This window comes from Balaenoptera borealis (genome assembly GCF_965194805.1).
Source record: "Balaenoptera borealis genome assembly, chromosome: 1".
Classification (NCBI taxonomy): domain Eukaryota; kingdom Metazoa; phylum Chordata; class Mammalia; order Artiodactyla; family Balaenopteridae; genus Balaenoptera; species Balaenoptera borealis.
In genome coordinates this window covers 97,729,950-97,747,350 of record NC_138860.1, presented here as the reverse complement: position 1 = coordinate 97,747,350, position 17,401 = coordinate 97,729,950, and the positions used below count along the sequence as shown (strand labels likewise).

Here is a 17,401-nt window from a genome sequence, read left to right as displayed (position 1 = left end):
CAGACCAAAAGGTTGAGTTGCTTGTGTGTTTGTTTTCCAAATAAAATTTCAGGCCGTAGAGGAATCTCAACTGATAGGCCAAGATGACTGATAAAACTGTAGCGGGCATGGTTGATAAAAGGTGGAGTGAGGACTGGGTGGAATATTTGTTTAACATTGTATCTGAAATGAGGATGGAAATGACCTGTCATTTCATGAGGAGATGAACTTGTCTGTGTTAATCGGACAGAGACAAGCTTAGATGGATGAATTTCCATTTTAGCCATTGTCTTTTCTTGTAAAATGCAGATAAAGAGTTAATGCAGGACTTCCCTGGTGGCGCAGTGGTTAAGAATCCGCCTGCCAATGCAGGGGACACGGGTTCGAGCCCTGGTCCGGGAAGATCCCACATGCCGCAGAGCAACTAAGCCCATGTGCCACAACTACTGAGCCTGCACTCTAGAGCCCGCAAGCCACAAGTACTGTGTCCGCGCGTCGCAACTACTGAAGCCCGCGTGCCCAGAGCCCATGCTCCGCAACAAGAGAATGAGAAGCCCACGCACCGCAACTAAGGGTAGCCCCTGCTTGCTGCAACTAGAGAAAGCCCGTGCACAGCAATGAAGACTCCACTCAGTCAAAAATAAATAAAACTAAATAAATAAATTTATAAAAAAGAAAAAAACTTGGAAAAAGAGTTACTGCAAAATTACCAGTTTTGCTCCATGGTGTTTCTGATGAATTGTGAGGTTGAATAATAATAGCAAGAGAGAGATGTACTTCTTCTTTAGGAACTAGTTACCTTTAGCTTATTCTGGAGTACAATCAACTTAGTTATTTGGCATTGGAAATAACTTTCCTTGAATTTATTGAAAAAAATTATTTTTGTGAAATATCTGCTTGATTGAGTGAAGCTTTACTATATTTTAAGGTCGTTTTTATTATACGAAAGCTTAGGGTGCCTTCATTTAAAGGTAAGAAAATGGAGACATGAGTTACAGTCGCTCAACCAAATTTTTAATTAATGAAGTGGAAGAAGAATGCAAATTCTAACAATTCTCAGTTTTAGACATTTTAGACTAAGTCCTAATGTTAAGCAATGTATGTGGCTGACAGAGTGAATGCTATACCATGATCCAATAAGGTATGAAAGAACATTGAACAAATAATTTTGTCTTCTCTGTGTCCATGTGGCAGCTAGTAGAGTTCTCTGCTAATAAGTTGCTTAATAATTATTGAATGAATACTGAGTTATAATCAAATAATTATTTGTGAACCAAACAAAAACCAAATAAATGAACAAACCAAACCAAACAAACATGTAGATACAGAGAATAGAGTAGTTGTTATCAGAGGGGAAGGGGCAGGAGGGAGGGCTAAATGGATAAGGGAAATCACCTGTATGGATGGAAAATAAATTTTTGGTGGTGAAAACAAAAACAATTATTTATGGCATTTTAAGGGAGTTTTCAGAGATTTGTGATTTAAATTTTTTATATTAAAAGAAATATTAGCATAATATATGCACTCATCAGTTGGGAAAGGGAGTTGTATGTGGAAGAGAGGGGAACTACATTTGGTGGTTTTGTTTTATAGGCAACTGATATGGGCTGTTGGTGGTTTTATTTTTAAATGAAACTGAACAGCCCTTAGCATTTTGAGCTCATACGTCAAATACCTCGGGTACAAGACTAGGAATTTCACATAAGTAACTTATATCTGTCTTGTACATTGGAGAATATGATGATATACTTGGCTTTTTTTGCCCAAGGCACTATTTTTTTATTTAGATTGCTTTCTGCAGGTGTACTTTTGTTAACAGGGGTCTATTAGAAATGTATATTAAGTTTTAAAAATATTAATACTTTTTATTTTTCCACAACCTTCCAAGGCTTCCGTCTTGGTGTCAGTGTATAGTTCTGGATGCCATCTACCAGCAAAAAACAGCATTTGGGTTTGGATGAACAGTGACATTTGGCCTACCCTTGGGTCTACTGACCACCTAGGTCAGGAAACCTAGAACAACCCTGAAACTGATGCAGTCTGAAGCAGGCCATGTTATTAACTAAAATTGAATTTGTTGCTGAGTATTGGCAAGAATAGGGAGGGCTGTGGGGTGGAGCGGGCAGGGTGGTCGCTTGTTGGGAGTCGAGGGGGATAATTTTTAAACTATTATTTATTTCAATACCTGTCAGTTTTAACCAAGATCTGATGAAGAATTTTGTTGCCACTATATTTCTTATCATAATCACCATTACAAAAGATGTATAAATAATTTTCTTGCCCATATGCTCTATTTACGTTTTTTTAAAGAAAAAAGTAACTTTAAAAAATCTCGGTTATATGATTCCTTGGGTTTCCTATGCTTTATTTTCCCCTTTCCTTGAATTTTTAAAATATGCTGTATAGAACTAACTTGTTTTTCTTTTTCATTTCCATACAGGAAGGAGAAAATTATTATTCATATACCATTTTTAACTAGTCTTTTGACTGAGGATTATTGTGAAACATTTTACTGTTTGCTAGATTCCTCATTTTAAATGCCTGTAATCTTTTATAGGAATTTCAACTTTTGTAATTTGGTAATAACAAGTCTAGGTAAGTAAAATATGAGGATCTCATACAGTTCGGAAGATCTAAGTTTGGTTTAGAATTTAATATTTTATAACTAGTAAGCGTTTCGATTTAGTTAAAGCTAAAGACAGTGACATAACTTGCCTGTACCGGTTGAGGGATGAGTGGATCTGTAACTCAGTATTTCTGATGTTCTTTAGTAGTTGCTGCTGGAGTCAGAAGCTAGGAACAAATCTAATGGCCTTTGTAAAACCCTCTTGTCACTTCACAGAGCAAGGACCTACAGGAGCAAGGGCTCTCCCGAAGTCTCCCTTCAGCAAGAAGCCTAGCACTACATTGTAGTCAATGAGAGACCATGGTACAGAGCAGGAAACTTAACTGAATTATATATTATTATCATAATCTTGTTTAAGATACTCTGAGCAACTCCCAGACTAAAAACCTGTGCTTAAGCTTTCAGCAATAGCCTTATTACTTCCTTTGACTTTTGTAGAACTTAAAAAATTTATGATTGCCTAAATAATATTTTCAGAGTTAGCAGGTAAAAATTCTACCATGAGCTCTGTCTTTATCCTCACATACAGTGCTAGGGTATCATGGACATTGGGTAATAAAAGGCTTGTAACTTTTTTTTTTGACTCACTAATAGTAAGAAATGTGTTTTACATCACATATGTTTTCTGTTACATAGGTGTGTGTGCGTGTGAAATAAGTTTCACAATAAAGTGATGCACTCTGATTTCTAATCTGCTCGTGGTCCTTTTTTATTAAAAAAAATTTTTTAAAGATCATGACCAACAAATTGGTTTCAAGACCCACACATACATCTATAGCTTTTTCCTTTTAAGTAATACTCCTCACAAAACTTGCTTTGTCTTCTCATACATTGAACTCTCTAAACATTTTTAAATGTATACAAAAACATTTATCTCTAAACATGTTGTAGTTTTGTTATTTGCCTTCATCATTTGAATAAGATATTCTGTGCCCTGGTATTTGTTACTTCCCTACACTTTTGGCCTAATAGGCTTGAAAAGTTCCAAGGCGTCGTTAGGACAGCCAGTGAAGAAGGGTCAAAATTGAAAAAATTCATCAGCAAACTGTATTTGAACTCTGTTTCCTGTATTTCACTGACCTGGATACTAGCCATAGAGTAGCTCTGCTAGCCGCCTCTGGTGCTTGGTCTTTTACCACTCCTTGTATAACAATTCTGGGCTATAAAATTCTAGCCTGTTTTCCAGTTACGAAGTATTGGCTGAGTTAGACCTCATGGGAAGAGGTGTGTTCATAAATGCAAATAAGGACTTAGTTGTGTATTTGAGTAATTTTTTCCTTTAGATAGGTATACCTAAATTGAAACTCAGATAGTGGTACATTATTTTACCTTCAGTAATAATTTCTTTTATTAAGTTCTTAATACTTTTGATATTTGCCTTTGTAAGTCTTAAGTTTATAGAGGTGCAAATCTAACATCATTATAAAACTTAGTTAAAAAAAAATGATAGTGGGACAAGATCAGACCCTTTTTCTGTCTTACTTCAGGACTGAGGGAAGCAGAAGCAAGTTTTAGGCTGAATTCCTTTTTGTGGATGATTGGAAATGCTGTAGTAATTTGTAATTCAACTATACTGAGAACCTATAGTGTAAGATACTAAAGCTTAAGTCTGTTTACTAAGGAAATTTGTATGAGTAGCCAGTCTTTTAATAGTCTTAGATTAAATGTTCAGCAAGCACAAAATGTCCCAATAGGTGAAAAGTGAATGTAAAACAATGCTTCAGTCTTAAAGTTGACTTAAAAACAGAACTCCCCCAAGTTTTACTCTACTTGTATTTAATGTTCACCAGTGGCCCCACATATCCTCTCCAGATTCTGGCCTTTAGTCCAAGACAGCTTTTGTTTGTTTTTGTTTTTAACCATCATAGGTCTTTGGGCATCTGATAAAACTCTGGATTGTCTCCCCAGAGAAGTAGATACACACACAATTCCTGCTCTAAGACTCCCAAGAGAATGTAAGAATCTGCCTAGTGCACATCTGTTGAATTAACCCTCAGATTCTCCTAGATTAGTGATGGAGCTGTGAGAGTTGTTATAGGAACAGCAGAGATAATCATCAGTTTCTTTTAACCTGATAATGTTGTTACATGTTACCATTAATCATGGCTCAGCATTTTGTTTCATTGCTGTTGAAGTTTACTCAGAATGTGGGTAAGCTGTTACCTGCTAAAGGTGGTCCAGAAAGGACAGCCATCCCAGCAAAGAAACTGGCAAGCCCCAAGAACCTGTGTACCATAGAATTCCCAGACAGATCAACCTGCAGGGATTAGAATCCAATATTAGCCATATTGAGGGTGAAATTCTGTGGAGACCTTTGCCTACAGAGGGGCAAATACTGTGTATGTCATCTGAAACTGTGAACAGTTGACTTCTGAGGTGATTTGGATGGCATTTTACCCTGATACTATGAAAGAGCTGAGGCAGATAGGGAATAGTAATTTCAGTAGGCAGACAGTGTTTTCATTTTATTAGTAAGGAACGTTGGTTTTTGTTTCTTTTTTAAAATCTTTTAATTGGTTCAGGGATTCTTTTTTCCCCTGAACCTCACTGCTCTTCTCTGTTAGGAAATAGTATTTACAGTTGGAGCTGACAGTGGTATTATTGAATCCACCTATGGCTGAATACCAACCATCAGTTTATAAGAAATCAGATATCACAGGAGTTGATTTCAGCTTTAGAAAGTTTGATTTTTGCTTAAGCCTCATATAAGATCCTGCAGCACTTATGCTAATATTGATATCAGGCCAGAAGATTCCGGGGGATTCTGTTGCAGCACACTGGGGGCCTAGTTCTAAGAACCCATGGGGTTCCAAGAAAAACCCAGAAGTATTTGTATAACTCAGTTCCATTCAGGTCTAGGACTTTATGTCAATTTGGGGTAAAGATGGAGAGGAGTTAAAAACACAATGTCCTTATTAAAGTATACAGAACTTCTCTCAACAAGAGAGAAGCCAGTGCTGGTCAGGAAGCCCTTTTTTCTTTTAAGGAACTCTTCCAAGATGTGTCTTAGAACCAAAGAAATTTCTGGAGCTGAAGGAAAGAAGTGAACAGAAGTCTAACCTGGGAGACTGATAAGCAAAATGGAATCCTTCTGACCCCTATTTTGCTCTTCTTTCCTGTCCCACGTGGATAGTCCTCTCGCCCCCCGCCCCCCGCCCCCCCCCACAAGGTAAGATGAATAGCTGGTTAAGATATAGCTACAAGGTTTCTGAGTATGTTTGTTTTTAATTATAAAATTAATACAAAATATGTTTTCTCTTTTGGGGAGGTGATTGTTAACACTTTTACTAAATGATGTAAGAACATTAATGAGTGCGTCTACTCACCAGTACAGGAAGTATCAATGCCAGGTAACCACCGGAGAAAATAGCAAAGAAGATGGTATAGGTCATAAGTAGTGGAAATGTGGTGGCAAAAGGAGCAAGCAGGTTAGTGATGCCGCAGAGGATGAGGTAAGACTTGTGGTAATGATACTTCTTGATCCAGTTTTGATCAGCAACCCATCCGGAGATAATCTGACTGACTGTCTCAATGATACCTGGAACAATATTGAAAAAGGTCTTATGAAATCCTAATTCCATTTTCCTAGCCCCTTTGAAAACTGTAAATGCATAAGGCATCTTTTCCTAAGTAATATGACTTCATCCTGAGGCTGGGACATAAGAGAAAAAAAATGGTTCCATTTGTCTATCAATAGATTCTATCATTTACTTACCTATTCCAGACACATCAATAAAATACCAAAAAGGCTCCTTCATAGTTGGGTAGAGTACTCACCAGGTGTTTTTTCTGATTGTGTTTGGGAAACTCATACCACCAAACTGGGAATACCAGGTTATAGAGAACGCTGGGCTCAGTAGGCCTCCCTTGAAGAGGTGAGGAAGTGAGATTTCTTGAAGATTAGGAAACCCACAGGTTAGTGTCCTGGGGAAGTCATATGGTGGACGACTGGAGTATAAAAAAGTCTTACGGTGAAGAAAAAAAACATGTTGAGACTCATAATTGCATATGAGGTTTTGGTAATTAAGTCCTCCTCCAAAGGCTATTATGCTTAACTTGAAAATATGTAGAAAGTCTGGAAATGGGAGATCATCTCTTGAACACTGGAACTATGGTGTAACTTGAATAAAATTTAAGAATAACATTTTTCACTTAGTTTTATGATAACAGAACATTCTTATCCTTTATCCTAGTATATGTTAATGTAGCAGTTAAATACTGAAAGAGATTTTCACCAAGAGGAGCATGAGCTGCAGTTGTTTTATACTTAAAATTCTTGCTATGGTTCAAACATAAATTGCTCCACAAAAAGGAATTAAAAATTCATACTACCATCTCTATATCTATTTTTACAGTTATTTCCTAGGATACGTATTGAAACTTTATTATGTTCTTTGGTCCTGCTGTAAAGCCCTAATCTGATCTAAATTGATACTACCAGCCACTTCAGTGGAAAAAAAATCAGTTTAGCTATGTATCTTTTTCTTGTGTACGCAAGTTTTATTTGACGGAAGCAGTTGGAAATGGGGTGCAATCAGTTTTGCAAGGGCTTGGTAAATAGTCTTTTCCAGAAATTAGCAAGAGAAAAGTTAATGTTGAGCTACTGAGAATTTCCAGATAGAGCAAACCAGTTCCATTTCATTCATTTTCATTTTTTTAGACTCCCTATTTTGTCAGTTGAAAGAATCCATATCTTCTAGATCAAGCATTCTGTTTCCATACATTTTTATAAGTACTCAACTAAAATGATTGTTCTTTTCATTCTAGTTCATTTTAAATGTCAGCCTACCCATTAATGCCTAGCCTTAGTATGCTTATTTATCTTATCCTCTTACTTTGAGTTAAAGGGGGAAAAATTCTTAGCTACAAATACTACTAGAACATTATTGAATGCTTACAGTAGTTCAGATACTATTCTGAACTCTACATGCATTACTTGCTTAATCCTAATAACCTTCTGAGAGTAGATGCTATTATTCATATATTACAGACAAGGAAATTGAGACACAGAGAAGGCAAGTAACTTGCCCAAGGTCACACTGTCATACACTGCAAAAACTTGAACCTGGAAAGTCTAGCTCCAGAACCAATCCTTTCAACCACTGCACCGTGCAGCCTACCTAGGATTGTTTTTGCTTGCTAAAATGGCTGTTGTCACTGAGCACCAGCTTTCTAAAGTTCGGTACCCAACAAATACTTAGATACTGACATAGGAAAATAAGACTTGCTTTGGGGTCCGCTGTCTGGTAGGGGAAGAGCCTGTGTGCAAGATGCAGTGACAGGTTGGAGGGAAAGTCCTGCTGCTCCCACCAGCCTCAAAAAAACTTGCTTTTCTGGCCTTCCCACAACTCCTTTTTTAAAAAAATTATTCTTCTTAAGCTTTTTAAAAATAAAATTTAATAAATTTTTGTAAAATTAAGTTCATTTCTCCTTTTGAGGGTGAAGTTGAAGTAGACTTTCTTACCAGCTACGGAAACGAGGTAGGAGGCATCCATGATATTAATCCCCAGTGTTTTGGCTCTGGCTACCAGGTGAAAGGTAGGGATGAAATATGCCAACTGACTGAGGAGAAAAGACCACGTAAATATGTAGAAAAAAGGATTCTTAAGAAGAGAAAAATCAAAGAGTTTTTGTTTGCAGCTCCACAAAATAGCCTTTTCCCCATAACTTTCTTCATGAGTTTTTCGGAAGAGTCTGTTCCTGTTGGGTTCATTGTTGAACTCTTCATTTTGATTTTGTGAGACTGTTAAACTTATACCAGGTTGTCCATCCTGCATAGTATTGTCCCTGATGGCAGACTCTTGTATCTCATTGCAGCATGATGTTTCTGTCCCACACGCTGCCTCTGGACCACTTGCAGACAAACTGCTACTTTTATCTTTAATATCGGAATTGCTCTCGCTTTTGATATGGATGGGTCTCAAGAGCATACTAGAAGGCACCAAATGCAATGTGATTGCTCCAAATAATATAAGGGCACCTGAACAGGAGAGAGAGAAATTGAGAAGTTAAGCTAAAAATTACCTCTCTCATTTCACAATACTCTGTATGCTTAGGCTCAGAAGAGGCCCCACCACTAAATATTCAATCATAGTGCAATAATTCCTGAAAACACTGCTTTGTCCTTGTATTTAGCTGAAAGTATCTAAATCCATTGACTTAACTGTTAGCCATACACACTGATGTATCCTTGTGAAAACAGGGAGTCCTTGGAGATAGAAAAGGGGAAAGCTGTGCCACTAGGGGGCATGGAAGGAGAGTTATTTGTGCTAAAGGAGAAAAATGGTTTGGGGTGGGGGGAAGTCATTTCAAATGTTAGAAAATTACAATGTGTTTTAAATATCCTGAAGTGAGGGTGTAGATTTAGGTACAGAAAATGCAGAATTAGGTAACAGGAATCATTTGGAAACTGCCTTAGAAGAGGAGATAGCCTTTCATCCCATGATGTTTTAAATTTCCTCGAAAGAAGACATGCCAGTGTTGCCTTTGAAGCTGAGTAGTTGCTTGACTTCAGCATGTCCTGACCAAAGCTGTGACTTGGGTGTGTTGCTTCTAGAGAGAGAATTAGCTGTAGGTTCTGCTATCCTGTCTTATGGATTTGTCAGCTGGTCTTGTTCCCCATGAGACTACTGGTGGTTTTTTTAATCAGGAAAGGAAAAGTTCAACAAGACTGCTCTGTAGATAGAGGCTTATATATTCATGTATATGTACATATACATAGATTTTTTTCCCCAATACTTTGAGGTTATTTTAATCCAAATGTTTTATCTCAGGTATGAAGAAAATTGTGGAGTGAATGGTTTTTATTCATTTGTGAAAATTTATAGTTGACAGTATATAAAAGATTAAGTATTAAGGAACATAATCCTCTTTTCACTCAATTTTTTTCCATCTATTTTAGTGAATCTGATGGAGGAGACTTTTATTTAAATGCAGATTTTTTTCTTAAAGAGAAAATTTGAAGAGAATGCTTTGAGTAGAGGATCCTTGTTTCCCCAGGAGTACCGCTTTCCCTGCAAAGGTGTGTTTCCCCAGCCACATAGATTGCCCTCCATCCCCTCAGACTTGAACTCTATGGTGAACTCTGAGTTGCCTGCGTGGCGGGCAAAGCCTGCAAGTAGTTCAGGGTCTCTTTTGCCATATATTCTCCAAGGAAGAATACTTTACTTTAGAATCATGCTCACTTCCTCTCTAGTCATCAGAGAGAGGGCTCAACATTAAATCTTACAGAGTTGATGGTTCAGAAACTTAGAATGACTCACCTGTCCAGTCATATAGATCTATCAGGACTTTTGTAAAAGGCGCTAACAGAAATGTCAGTCCCATCCCTGAACGGGCAATAGCTGTAGAAAGAGCTAATCGTTTTTTGAAGTATTTGGTAGTGGCCACAGCAGCGACTTGGTACAAGAAAGCAGAACCCAAACCTAAAAGAAAAACATAATAGCTTGGGATCACTTTCACATTAAGTGGCTTGGTACTGGACAAGATATTCTCCTGGACCTGAGATAATATAAGTAGGCCTTTTGAACTCATGGAGAGTAAAAGGGAAGGTTCCTGGTTCCATTTTTTTTTTTAAGTCTTAACTTTTACAATGGACTCACCAGGTAAAAATCCCATAGTCACACAAAGAAAGGGAATGCTTGTAGCCCAGCTGCTGATCAGATATCCACCAGTAACAAGGAAAGCCCCAAGAATGGAGGCAGTTTTCTCTCCAATTATGTCACAAATAACAGCAACTAGGGGACCTTGGGAAAAGAAACAAATGCTAGTTAAATGTGCTCTGGCATCCCTTATCTTCTGGTGTGCAATTTAAATGGGCAACTGAAGGGAAATAAGAGGACTCTACATTTGTGTATCCTTCAAAAAGTTGTCTGTATTGAGTTTCTTAATATTCCCAGCCCCACACTATTTTGCTTTTAGGAAGAAGTTTTGTTGTTTTTTGTTTGTTTTAAAGAAAAGATTGTAAATAAGCAGGTTTGGAAAGGAAGCTTGCTGAAAATGCATTATGAAACCTCTGCAAAAAAAGGTTGCCTCTAGTGACCTATGACTAGAACAAAGTTCAGTTATTTATCTACACCATGTTCTTGCTCCAACTAGAACTAAAGGAAGAGGAATTGGTTCTATCTCTTAGAGCTTTATGGTCAGAGCTTTATGGTCGACATTCCAGTTGAGAGACTGGCTCACTGAACTTATATTAAGAGACTGTTGAAAGAAACAAGGCATGAAAATTGAATCATGGAATTAAATAGTTGGATTCTTCACCTTTCTTCGTTTAAGCACTAATTTTTCTAGTTTTTCCAAGTCAAGCGGAGGCTAAACACTGCAAGTCCTTTTCTCAGCTTTACATATTGTTAAATGAACCTGAGTTTTAGCAAAGCTTCAGTCTTGAATGACTGACAGATGAGTCTTCTTGGAATTGCCCTTTGGTGGTCCTTTTCCTTGGACAGCAAGCTTATTGATGGCTTTATACCTGCAGAAAAACGAAGTGATGACATGATGGATCCAATCCAACCAGTTTGCTCTGAGGTGCCTTCAAACTCTTCTTGAAAAACCACAAAGAAAATTGCAAAAGTCTTGGTCATCCCCATCACGAATACATTTACCTAAATCAAAGCAGACCAAAGAGTCCAAGTCAGGTGGTGAGTAAGCCATTACAGGGGAGGTTGGAACTGCTGGAGGCTATGATTCTCTGTTTCACCTGTATTTTACCCGTTTGTTTGCCAGTTCCTCTTTGTAACATTTTATATTTTGGGGGGGGGGGGGTTGTCCACTTAGAGTGTCTAATCACTTTACATGAAAGCATCTCATTTAATTCTCATTACAAAGGCATGGAATAGGTGTGTCAACATTGTATTAGAAATTCAGGAAATTGAGATTTAGCTTAAAAGTTGCTCAAGATGGGGATGCTGGAGCTAAGACTTGAACCCAGATAGACTGACTCCAGACCAACCACTATACCATCCTGTTACAGTAGCATCTGTTAAAAACAGCTAATTCCAGTTACCTTTGTGAGAGATGTGTGTTGGTCCAAAAGAATTGTTCTGTCAGTCCTTAGTTAGCTTTGCTTTAACTCTGCTTTTGAGCTGAGTACCCTCCCTCACCTGGTATATAAATACGGCAACCATAATAATTTATCACCCAGTTGAAGCTCTTTGAGAGTGAAAAGTAGCGCTGTTAATTGATGCCTAGACAGCAAGGGTAATGAGGATGTATGGTCACCTTACGGCTGGGTCATGTGCCCCACCCTTTTTTTCCTGTCCCATCTAACCCTTTTGCCCGCACCACCCTCCTTCCTTCCACTAGGGGGAGCTCCTCTTTTGAGGTCAGGTTTTCTTTCAGTGGAGTACCAGCATTTGTTTTTTGGAATTCTGATTAGAAGGGGGGCAGTGAGGAGCAAGGTTCTGAGGGGAACTAGAAGGGAGGCCTAGCCAGGCTCTGCAGTCAGTCAAAGCCCAGGAGCCACATGTACTCACTCTTGTCTCTAGGGGCTTCCTAGTGGCCCCTTTCCTTTTTTTCAGTGGCCTTGGTGTTTCAAGGCCACTTTCTCTGCTTTCAAGCTGGCTATGCATTGTGGAAGGACCACAGATCCTGGGTTCCTTTTCACTGATTCTTCCTCTGTTCACCTGGTAAATATTTCCCCCTGTGGTTCTGCACTCATCTCATTTTATACCTGCCCCATAGACAACCATTCAATCTCATGGTTTTAATTACCACCCTTGAACTCGTGGTGTAGTTGTGAATACTGTGTTCCATCTGCAATCAGCCTGCCTCGGCCAGAATCCTGGCTCTGCTTCCTATTAGCGGTGTGACCTTGGGCAAACTGCGGAAGTTAAGCTTCCTCTTTTATAAAGTAGAGATAAAGTAAATGTCACCTAGCTCATAGAACTGTGAAGACTGAGAAAATTCTGGTAAAGTAATACTTAGCACTTAATACTCAAACTGTTAACTATGTTTTTGTTATCTTGTGTAACCACTCTGCTTTACCAAGAGCTGGAGACTCATATTACTGTCTACCATATCTTTCTAACTCAGGTTAACTTATCCAAAACTAAACTCATCTTTCTCTTATCCCATGCCTACTCTTCCTTTTCATTTCTCTTGATTGGTACCATCCACCCACTCACCCAAATCAGAGACCTGCCTCCACTTAGGAACCTTCTTCCCTCAGCCTCTACCTACTGAATAAAATAACCAAGGCCTTCCCCTCCATCCTCACCGCTAGACTCTTACTTCAGACTAGTATTATTTCTTGTCTGGAGTAAGGGACTAGGAATTAGTGGTGGTGCTCCAAGGTTGCAAAGGATGGGGTGGTGAGGAGGAAGTCCCTTAATGTATTTTTTCCCATTCTGATTTGATAGAAGCTACAAGACTTTCCTTATTAGAGTGAACAATGCTATGGACACCAGGGCTATATATTCAAAAATGAAAAAAGCATTTTATCAAGCACTTTGTAATCATAACATGCCTCAAAGGCACCTCTATCAGGAAGCGAGGCTAGAGAATATACATGAACCTTAAATGACCCAGACTTGTTTCTTTTAGTTTAAAATACAGGGCGGTGATTGCCTCCTCTCACGAGCAGGGAATGTGACAGTGAGGCATCATTCTATAAAATTACCCTTCCTCTTTTTCTGTGGACATGGGTTCTGTGCTGTCATCTACAGGATGCTGGCCTCTACGTTCTTAGCCATCTGAGTTTGGCTAGCTACTGGTCCCCCCAATTTAGCACCTTTCCTCTCTGGTCTTTCCTTGGTGTCTGGGCATAGCAGCTGTAAGTGGATATGACTTGTCTCTAATAACTGGGTCTGTGCCTTCCACTGTGTATATCAAGAAGGCCAAGGACATAGCCTTTGTAGCCACCCTGCCTCCCTCCCTTAACTTGTAACCTTCCAACTTTGTTTCTGTTTTGACTCAGAGCTATTGAAAATCTTTTCCCCAAGGTCCAGATATTCCCTTAGTTAACTAAGCAGACTAGATAAATCTTTATTATACTATTTCATCTCATGTTTTGGACCAAGGTTGATGGGTTTCAGTCCTGTTCCAGAGTCCACATCAGACACTGTACATGGGCTTACCCCATCATCCATCCTCCCATCTGTCAACAGGTATTTATTGAGTGCCTACTGTGTTCCAGGCTATTTACTCGGGCTTACAGTAGTGAGCAAACAGACATGGCCCCTGTGCTCATGGAACATTCAGTCCTGGGACACAGGCTGAATACAGAGAACAATCATGCAAATACGTAGTTATAAAGTATGGTAAGTTAGAATGAGTCATTTTTTTAAAAAAGTAGGGAGCTCCTGAAGAACATGTTGTAACTGGGTTTTTCACTCACCTTTTCAGGAGCTCATCTATTATAGAAAAGTAGACTTTTAACTTATGCAGACACAAAAGCATCGTCATCTTAAGTACCCACATTACCACTGTGGGTGATTGGCCTGAGTTAACTGTTAACATTTTGAAGACCCAAAATGTTTTTTGTGTGTGTGTGCTTTTATAAGTAGCATCACACCCAAAAAAGTGGGACATTGTTTATTAATCTGGTTGTTAGACAACTTTTCTTACCAGCAACTAAATTGGTCAAATAACTTCCTATCCTCAGAGGATAATACAGGAAAAGGAAGGGTGGTTACTGGGGAGAAAGGTGGGAGAATTAGAGATCCTCACCAACAATGCCAGTTCTGCAAAGCCTGTGATGTGGGGAGGTGGCCCAGCAACAGGAAGGCTCTCAGACTTAGGGTGTCCTTAGTTTCCTTTTTAGTAACACTTCTGGGAGGAAAAAAAAGAGATTCCACATTCTTTGGTAATGAAGCTAATGTTTAACAAATAGTCCTGTGGTTAGGAGTTTTGTATTATGTATATCCTGGCTGAGGACTTCTTCCCCTCCTTTCCCCTTCTCTGTCATAAGGGAGGAGGTGTGGTATTTCTACACTGTGGGCCTCAGGGTAGTTAGTAGTCACCAGGACCTGCACTCCCTTCCCTGGGAGCTTCTTACTGTAGGGCTGGGCTGGGGAGGAGGATCAGGAGGGAAGGGTATCTTTGTGAATACATCTCAAAGTTAACTTACTTGGGAACACTTAAGAGGAATTGGGGAGCTGGTGCCATTCTCAGGGTTGTTTGGGATATGGCTGTGATGGGATTCACCAATCCCATCAGAATGACCATGCTGATTCACATCACCACTGTCTCACATAACGACCCCAAGAGCTTCTGGGAGGATGAAGGAAAGAAGTTAATTAAAAAACAGAGTGCGGAGTCCAGCTGCTTATGGATGAAGGAGAAAAATCAGGCTCCAGTTTCAGAATCCACATCATTCTCTCCCTTTCCAGACATGTCAGAAATATACATTGGGCCTAACTCTAGCATAAGTTATGGTTGGCGGGGATGAGTTGGGAAGTGGACAGCAGGCAGAACAGAAGAAAAGTCCCTGCCCCCTAGGAGAGAAGGAAGTTGCTTCCAGCAGGGTTACATCTATGCTGGGCTGAGCTGGGGAAGCCCCTCCCCACCCACCCGTGCAAAAGCACTTTTTAGCAGTTTGCAGTGCTGCTTCTGGGATGGTTAAATGTACGATTGTCCCCAAATCCTAATTGCCACGCAGCCAGGGCAGGGCTGCTGATGGTAGCTGGAGCACTCTGTAGGTTTAAGGAGGGGTAGGAGACAGGATGGAACGCTTCTGCTTTCACTCAAGGAGGACATTTTCAACTTTCTCTTGGGTTCATTGGCAGTTCCTGGCCTTGCTCTAACCCCCTTTCCATTCAAATGTCAAGGATTTCATAAGTGATCTTAGTCTGCTCTGAGCCTTTCTCAGGGAGCCTTCTTTCAGGCAGTAGCAAAGGGGAAAGTAAATTCTTACCAGGAAGAAATGAAACACAACCATCCATCCCCAACCTCCATCCAGGGTTTTCATGTAGGGTCGGACCTTCCCCTCCCTCTTCAGCATGATGCTTCGTTTGTTTTAAACGCGGAAGATCCCTGTGACGAATCCAAGACAGAGTTGACTCAGTTGACAAACTGATCTGATCTTTTATTTCCTCTCAGTATAAAACCACTTGTACTGTCATTTTTTTTTCAGCCCACCTCTAAAAATAGATGATTTCTTCTCATTTCTAAAGTTTACAGACTCTCTGGAGTTTATAGACTCTCTGATCTCAACCTCAAAAATATAAGCAGGGCTTTGTACCATTTGGGGGATTTTTGTGGAGGTCTGCTGCCTGGCTTCCCCTGGAAGTCCACAGGGAGCTGACAGTTCTCTCGGAGTATGTCCTTAGTTACATATAAAGTCTGCCCGACTAGACTGTCCCCTTATCCTCGTTTATTCCATAATCATGCTCCAGGCAGAACCATGGGAGAAATGAGAAAAAGATAACAAAAGGCTGTGATGTGAGGGACATCAAAGCCACCACAGAAATCCCTCTTCCACCAGTTTGAATGGCCTCTGAAAGATGACCACTCAGTTCACTTCAGGCAGAAATAGCAAAGGAGTTGATCACAAAGCCTGACCTCACTGATTGTGGAGTGGCCATTCCTCGCACTGTTCTCCCCCCAGGTCTGCAAGCCAAATCCTAGGGCAAGCTGTGCACCACCCTCTGGTCCTCTGGGTAAGCTCTTGACTTTAGAGAAATAAAAAAGGGATGGGGAACTTCAGGTCTGGAAATTCCCTTTCACAGCACTTGCTAAAATGAAAATATTCTAAGGGGCTAAATAGACATGACAACAACATGCAATGACTGTTCCTCGAATGGATCGCAGGCCAGAAAAAAGTTGGAAAGGACTTTAGGAGCTGCGTTGGGGAAATTGGAATGAGGACTGTATAGCAGACCAGGTTAGATCTCTTGGGGGTGATGGTGGTCTCGTGGTTCCGCCGAAGAATGTGCTTGTTCTTAGGAGGCGTGTGCTAAGAAGCTCAGGAGTGAAGTGTCATTGAGTCTGCTACCTTCTCACAAGTGGTTCAGTAAAATAAATATATATAGGGAGAAAAAGCAAAGAGAAAATGTAGATATTCTGAGGGAGAGGGCGGCATTCTTTATTTGCCACCGGCAGGTAGGCAGGCAGGCTGTTTCTTCCTGGGAAGGAGAATCTGCCGGCACGGCGTGTGGTATGGCCGTCTGTCTGGTGAGCAGGCCGCGCAGGGAGAGATGCTGGTTGTTCAAAACATTATAGAGGACCAACCCCAACACACAGTCCCATTTTCATCCTACCTTTGATGTGGTGTGTAGCAAGGGAATCCTCCACAGACTTGAGGCAATCTGGGAAGAAAAAGAAACTATACAATTTTCCAGAATGTTGCTCTTTTTCTAAGGCGTTTCATTCTTCTGCCCTGTGAAAACAAGCAAGCATTGTGAGAGCCCAGGGTTAGAGCCAATTTAGGCACTCCTGCCAGTGGACTTTACTTCCTGAGGGGAGGAGGAAAGACTGTAATTTGACATCATCCTGGGCCCTCCCTCCACCCAAAAGCAAGCATCGGAGTAAACCAAGTAGAAAATCCTTTGGGTAACTGTTGTTGATTAAACCTGGAGGCCGTCACACTAAGGTGGCTCTAATGCCAAGTTGGCCTATGTCAGCAAACCAAAATCGAAACAGGGTTATGAAATGGAAACCAAAGGGTGACCAATCACAAACAGCCAGTCAGGAATTAAGCTGTGGCCCATTAATGACTTCCTTGCTTCGCTTCTGCCTTCTCTCTATAAAAGCCTCTCCCTGAGCTCCCGTTGGTGGAGCACTCCTAACACCTTCCAGTTTGACACTGCCCGGTTTGAATCCATTTTTGTTCAAATAAACTCTTAAAATTTTTAATAT

General features: G+C 40.1%; 2 protein-coding genes across 7 annotated transcripts in view; one reads left to right on the top strand and one right to left on the bottom strand.

The window, feature by feature from the left end:
• Positions 1 to 3,296, top strand: part of RBM15 (RNA binding motif protein 15) — a 29,517-nt gene extending 26,221 nt beyond the window's left edge. The window contains exon 4 of the mRNA XM_082366202.1: positions 289 to 3,296. The gene's annotated coding sequence lies outside the window, so the exon portion shown is untranslated. The remainder of the gene's footprint in view (positions 1 to 288) is intronic.
• The window catches only part of SLC16A4 (solute carrier family 16 member 4), a 39,474-nt gene extending 22,119 nt beyond the window's left edge, over positions 1 to 17,355 (bottom strand). The window contains exons 1-10 of one of the 6 annotated variants that reach the window (XM_082366291.1): positions 15,459 to 15,538; positions 15,116 to 15,237; positions 14,673 to 14,815; positions 14,273 to 14,374; positions 11,076 to 11,208; positions 10,207 to 10,350; positions 9,868 to 10,029; positions 8,070 to 8,585; positions 5,932 to 6,143; positions 4,769 to 4,862 (exon numbers count right to left, since the gene is read on the bottom strand). In XM_082366291.1, the coding sequence (XP_082222417.1) occupies positions 4,769 to 4,862; positions 5,932 to 6,143; positions 8,070 to 8,585; positions 9,868 to 10,029; positions 10,207 to 10,350; positions 11,076 to 11,193 (1,246 nt within the window). In that variant the 5' untranslated portion in view covers positions 11,194 to 11,208; positions 14,273 to 14,374; positions 14,673 to 14,815; positions 15,116 to 15,237; positions 15,459 to 15,538. Of the gene's footprint in view, positions 1 to 4,768; positions 4,863 to 5,931; positions 6,144 to 8,069; positions 8,586 to 9,867; positions 10,030 to 10,206; positions 10,351 to 11,075; positions 11,209 to 14,272; positions 14,375 to 14,672; positions 14,816 to 15,115; positions 15,238 to 15,458; positions 15,578 to 16,803 lie in introns of those variants that run through there. The other 5 variants (XM_082366290.1, XM_082366289.1, XM_082366293.1 and 2 more) reach the window with 5 other exon arrangements.
• Positions 17,356 to 17,401: the final 46 nt, after the last annotated feature.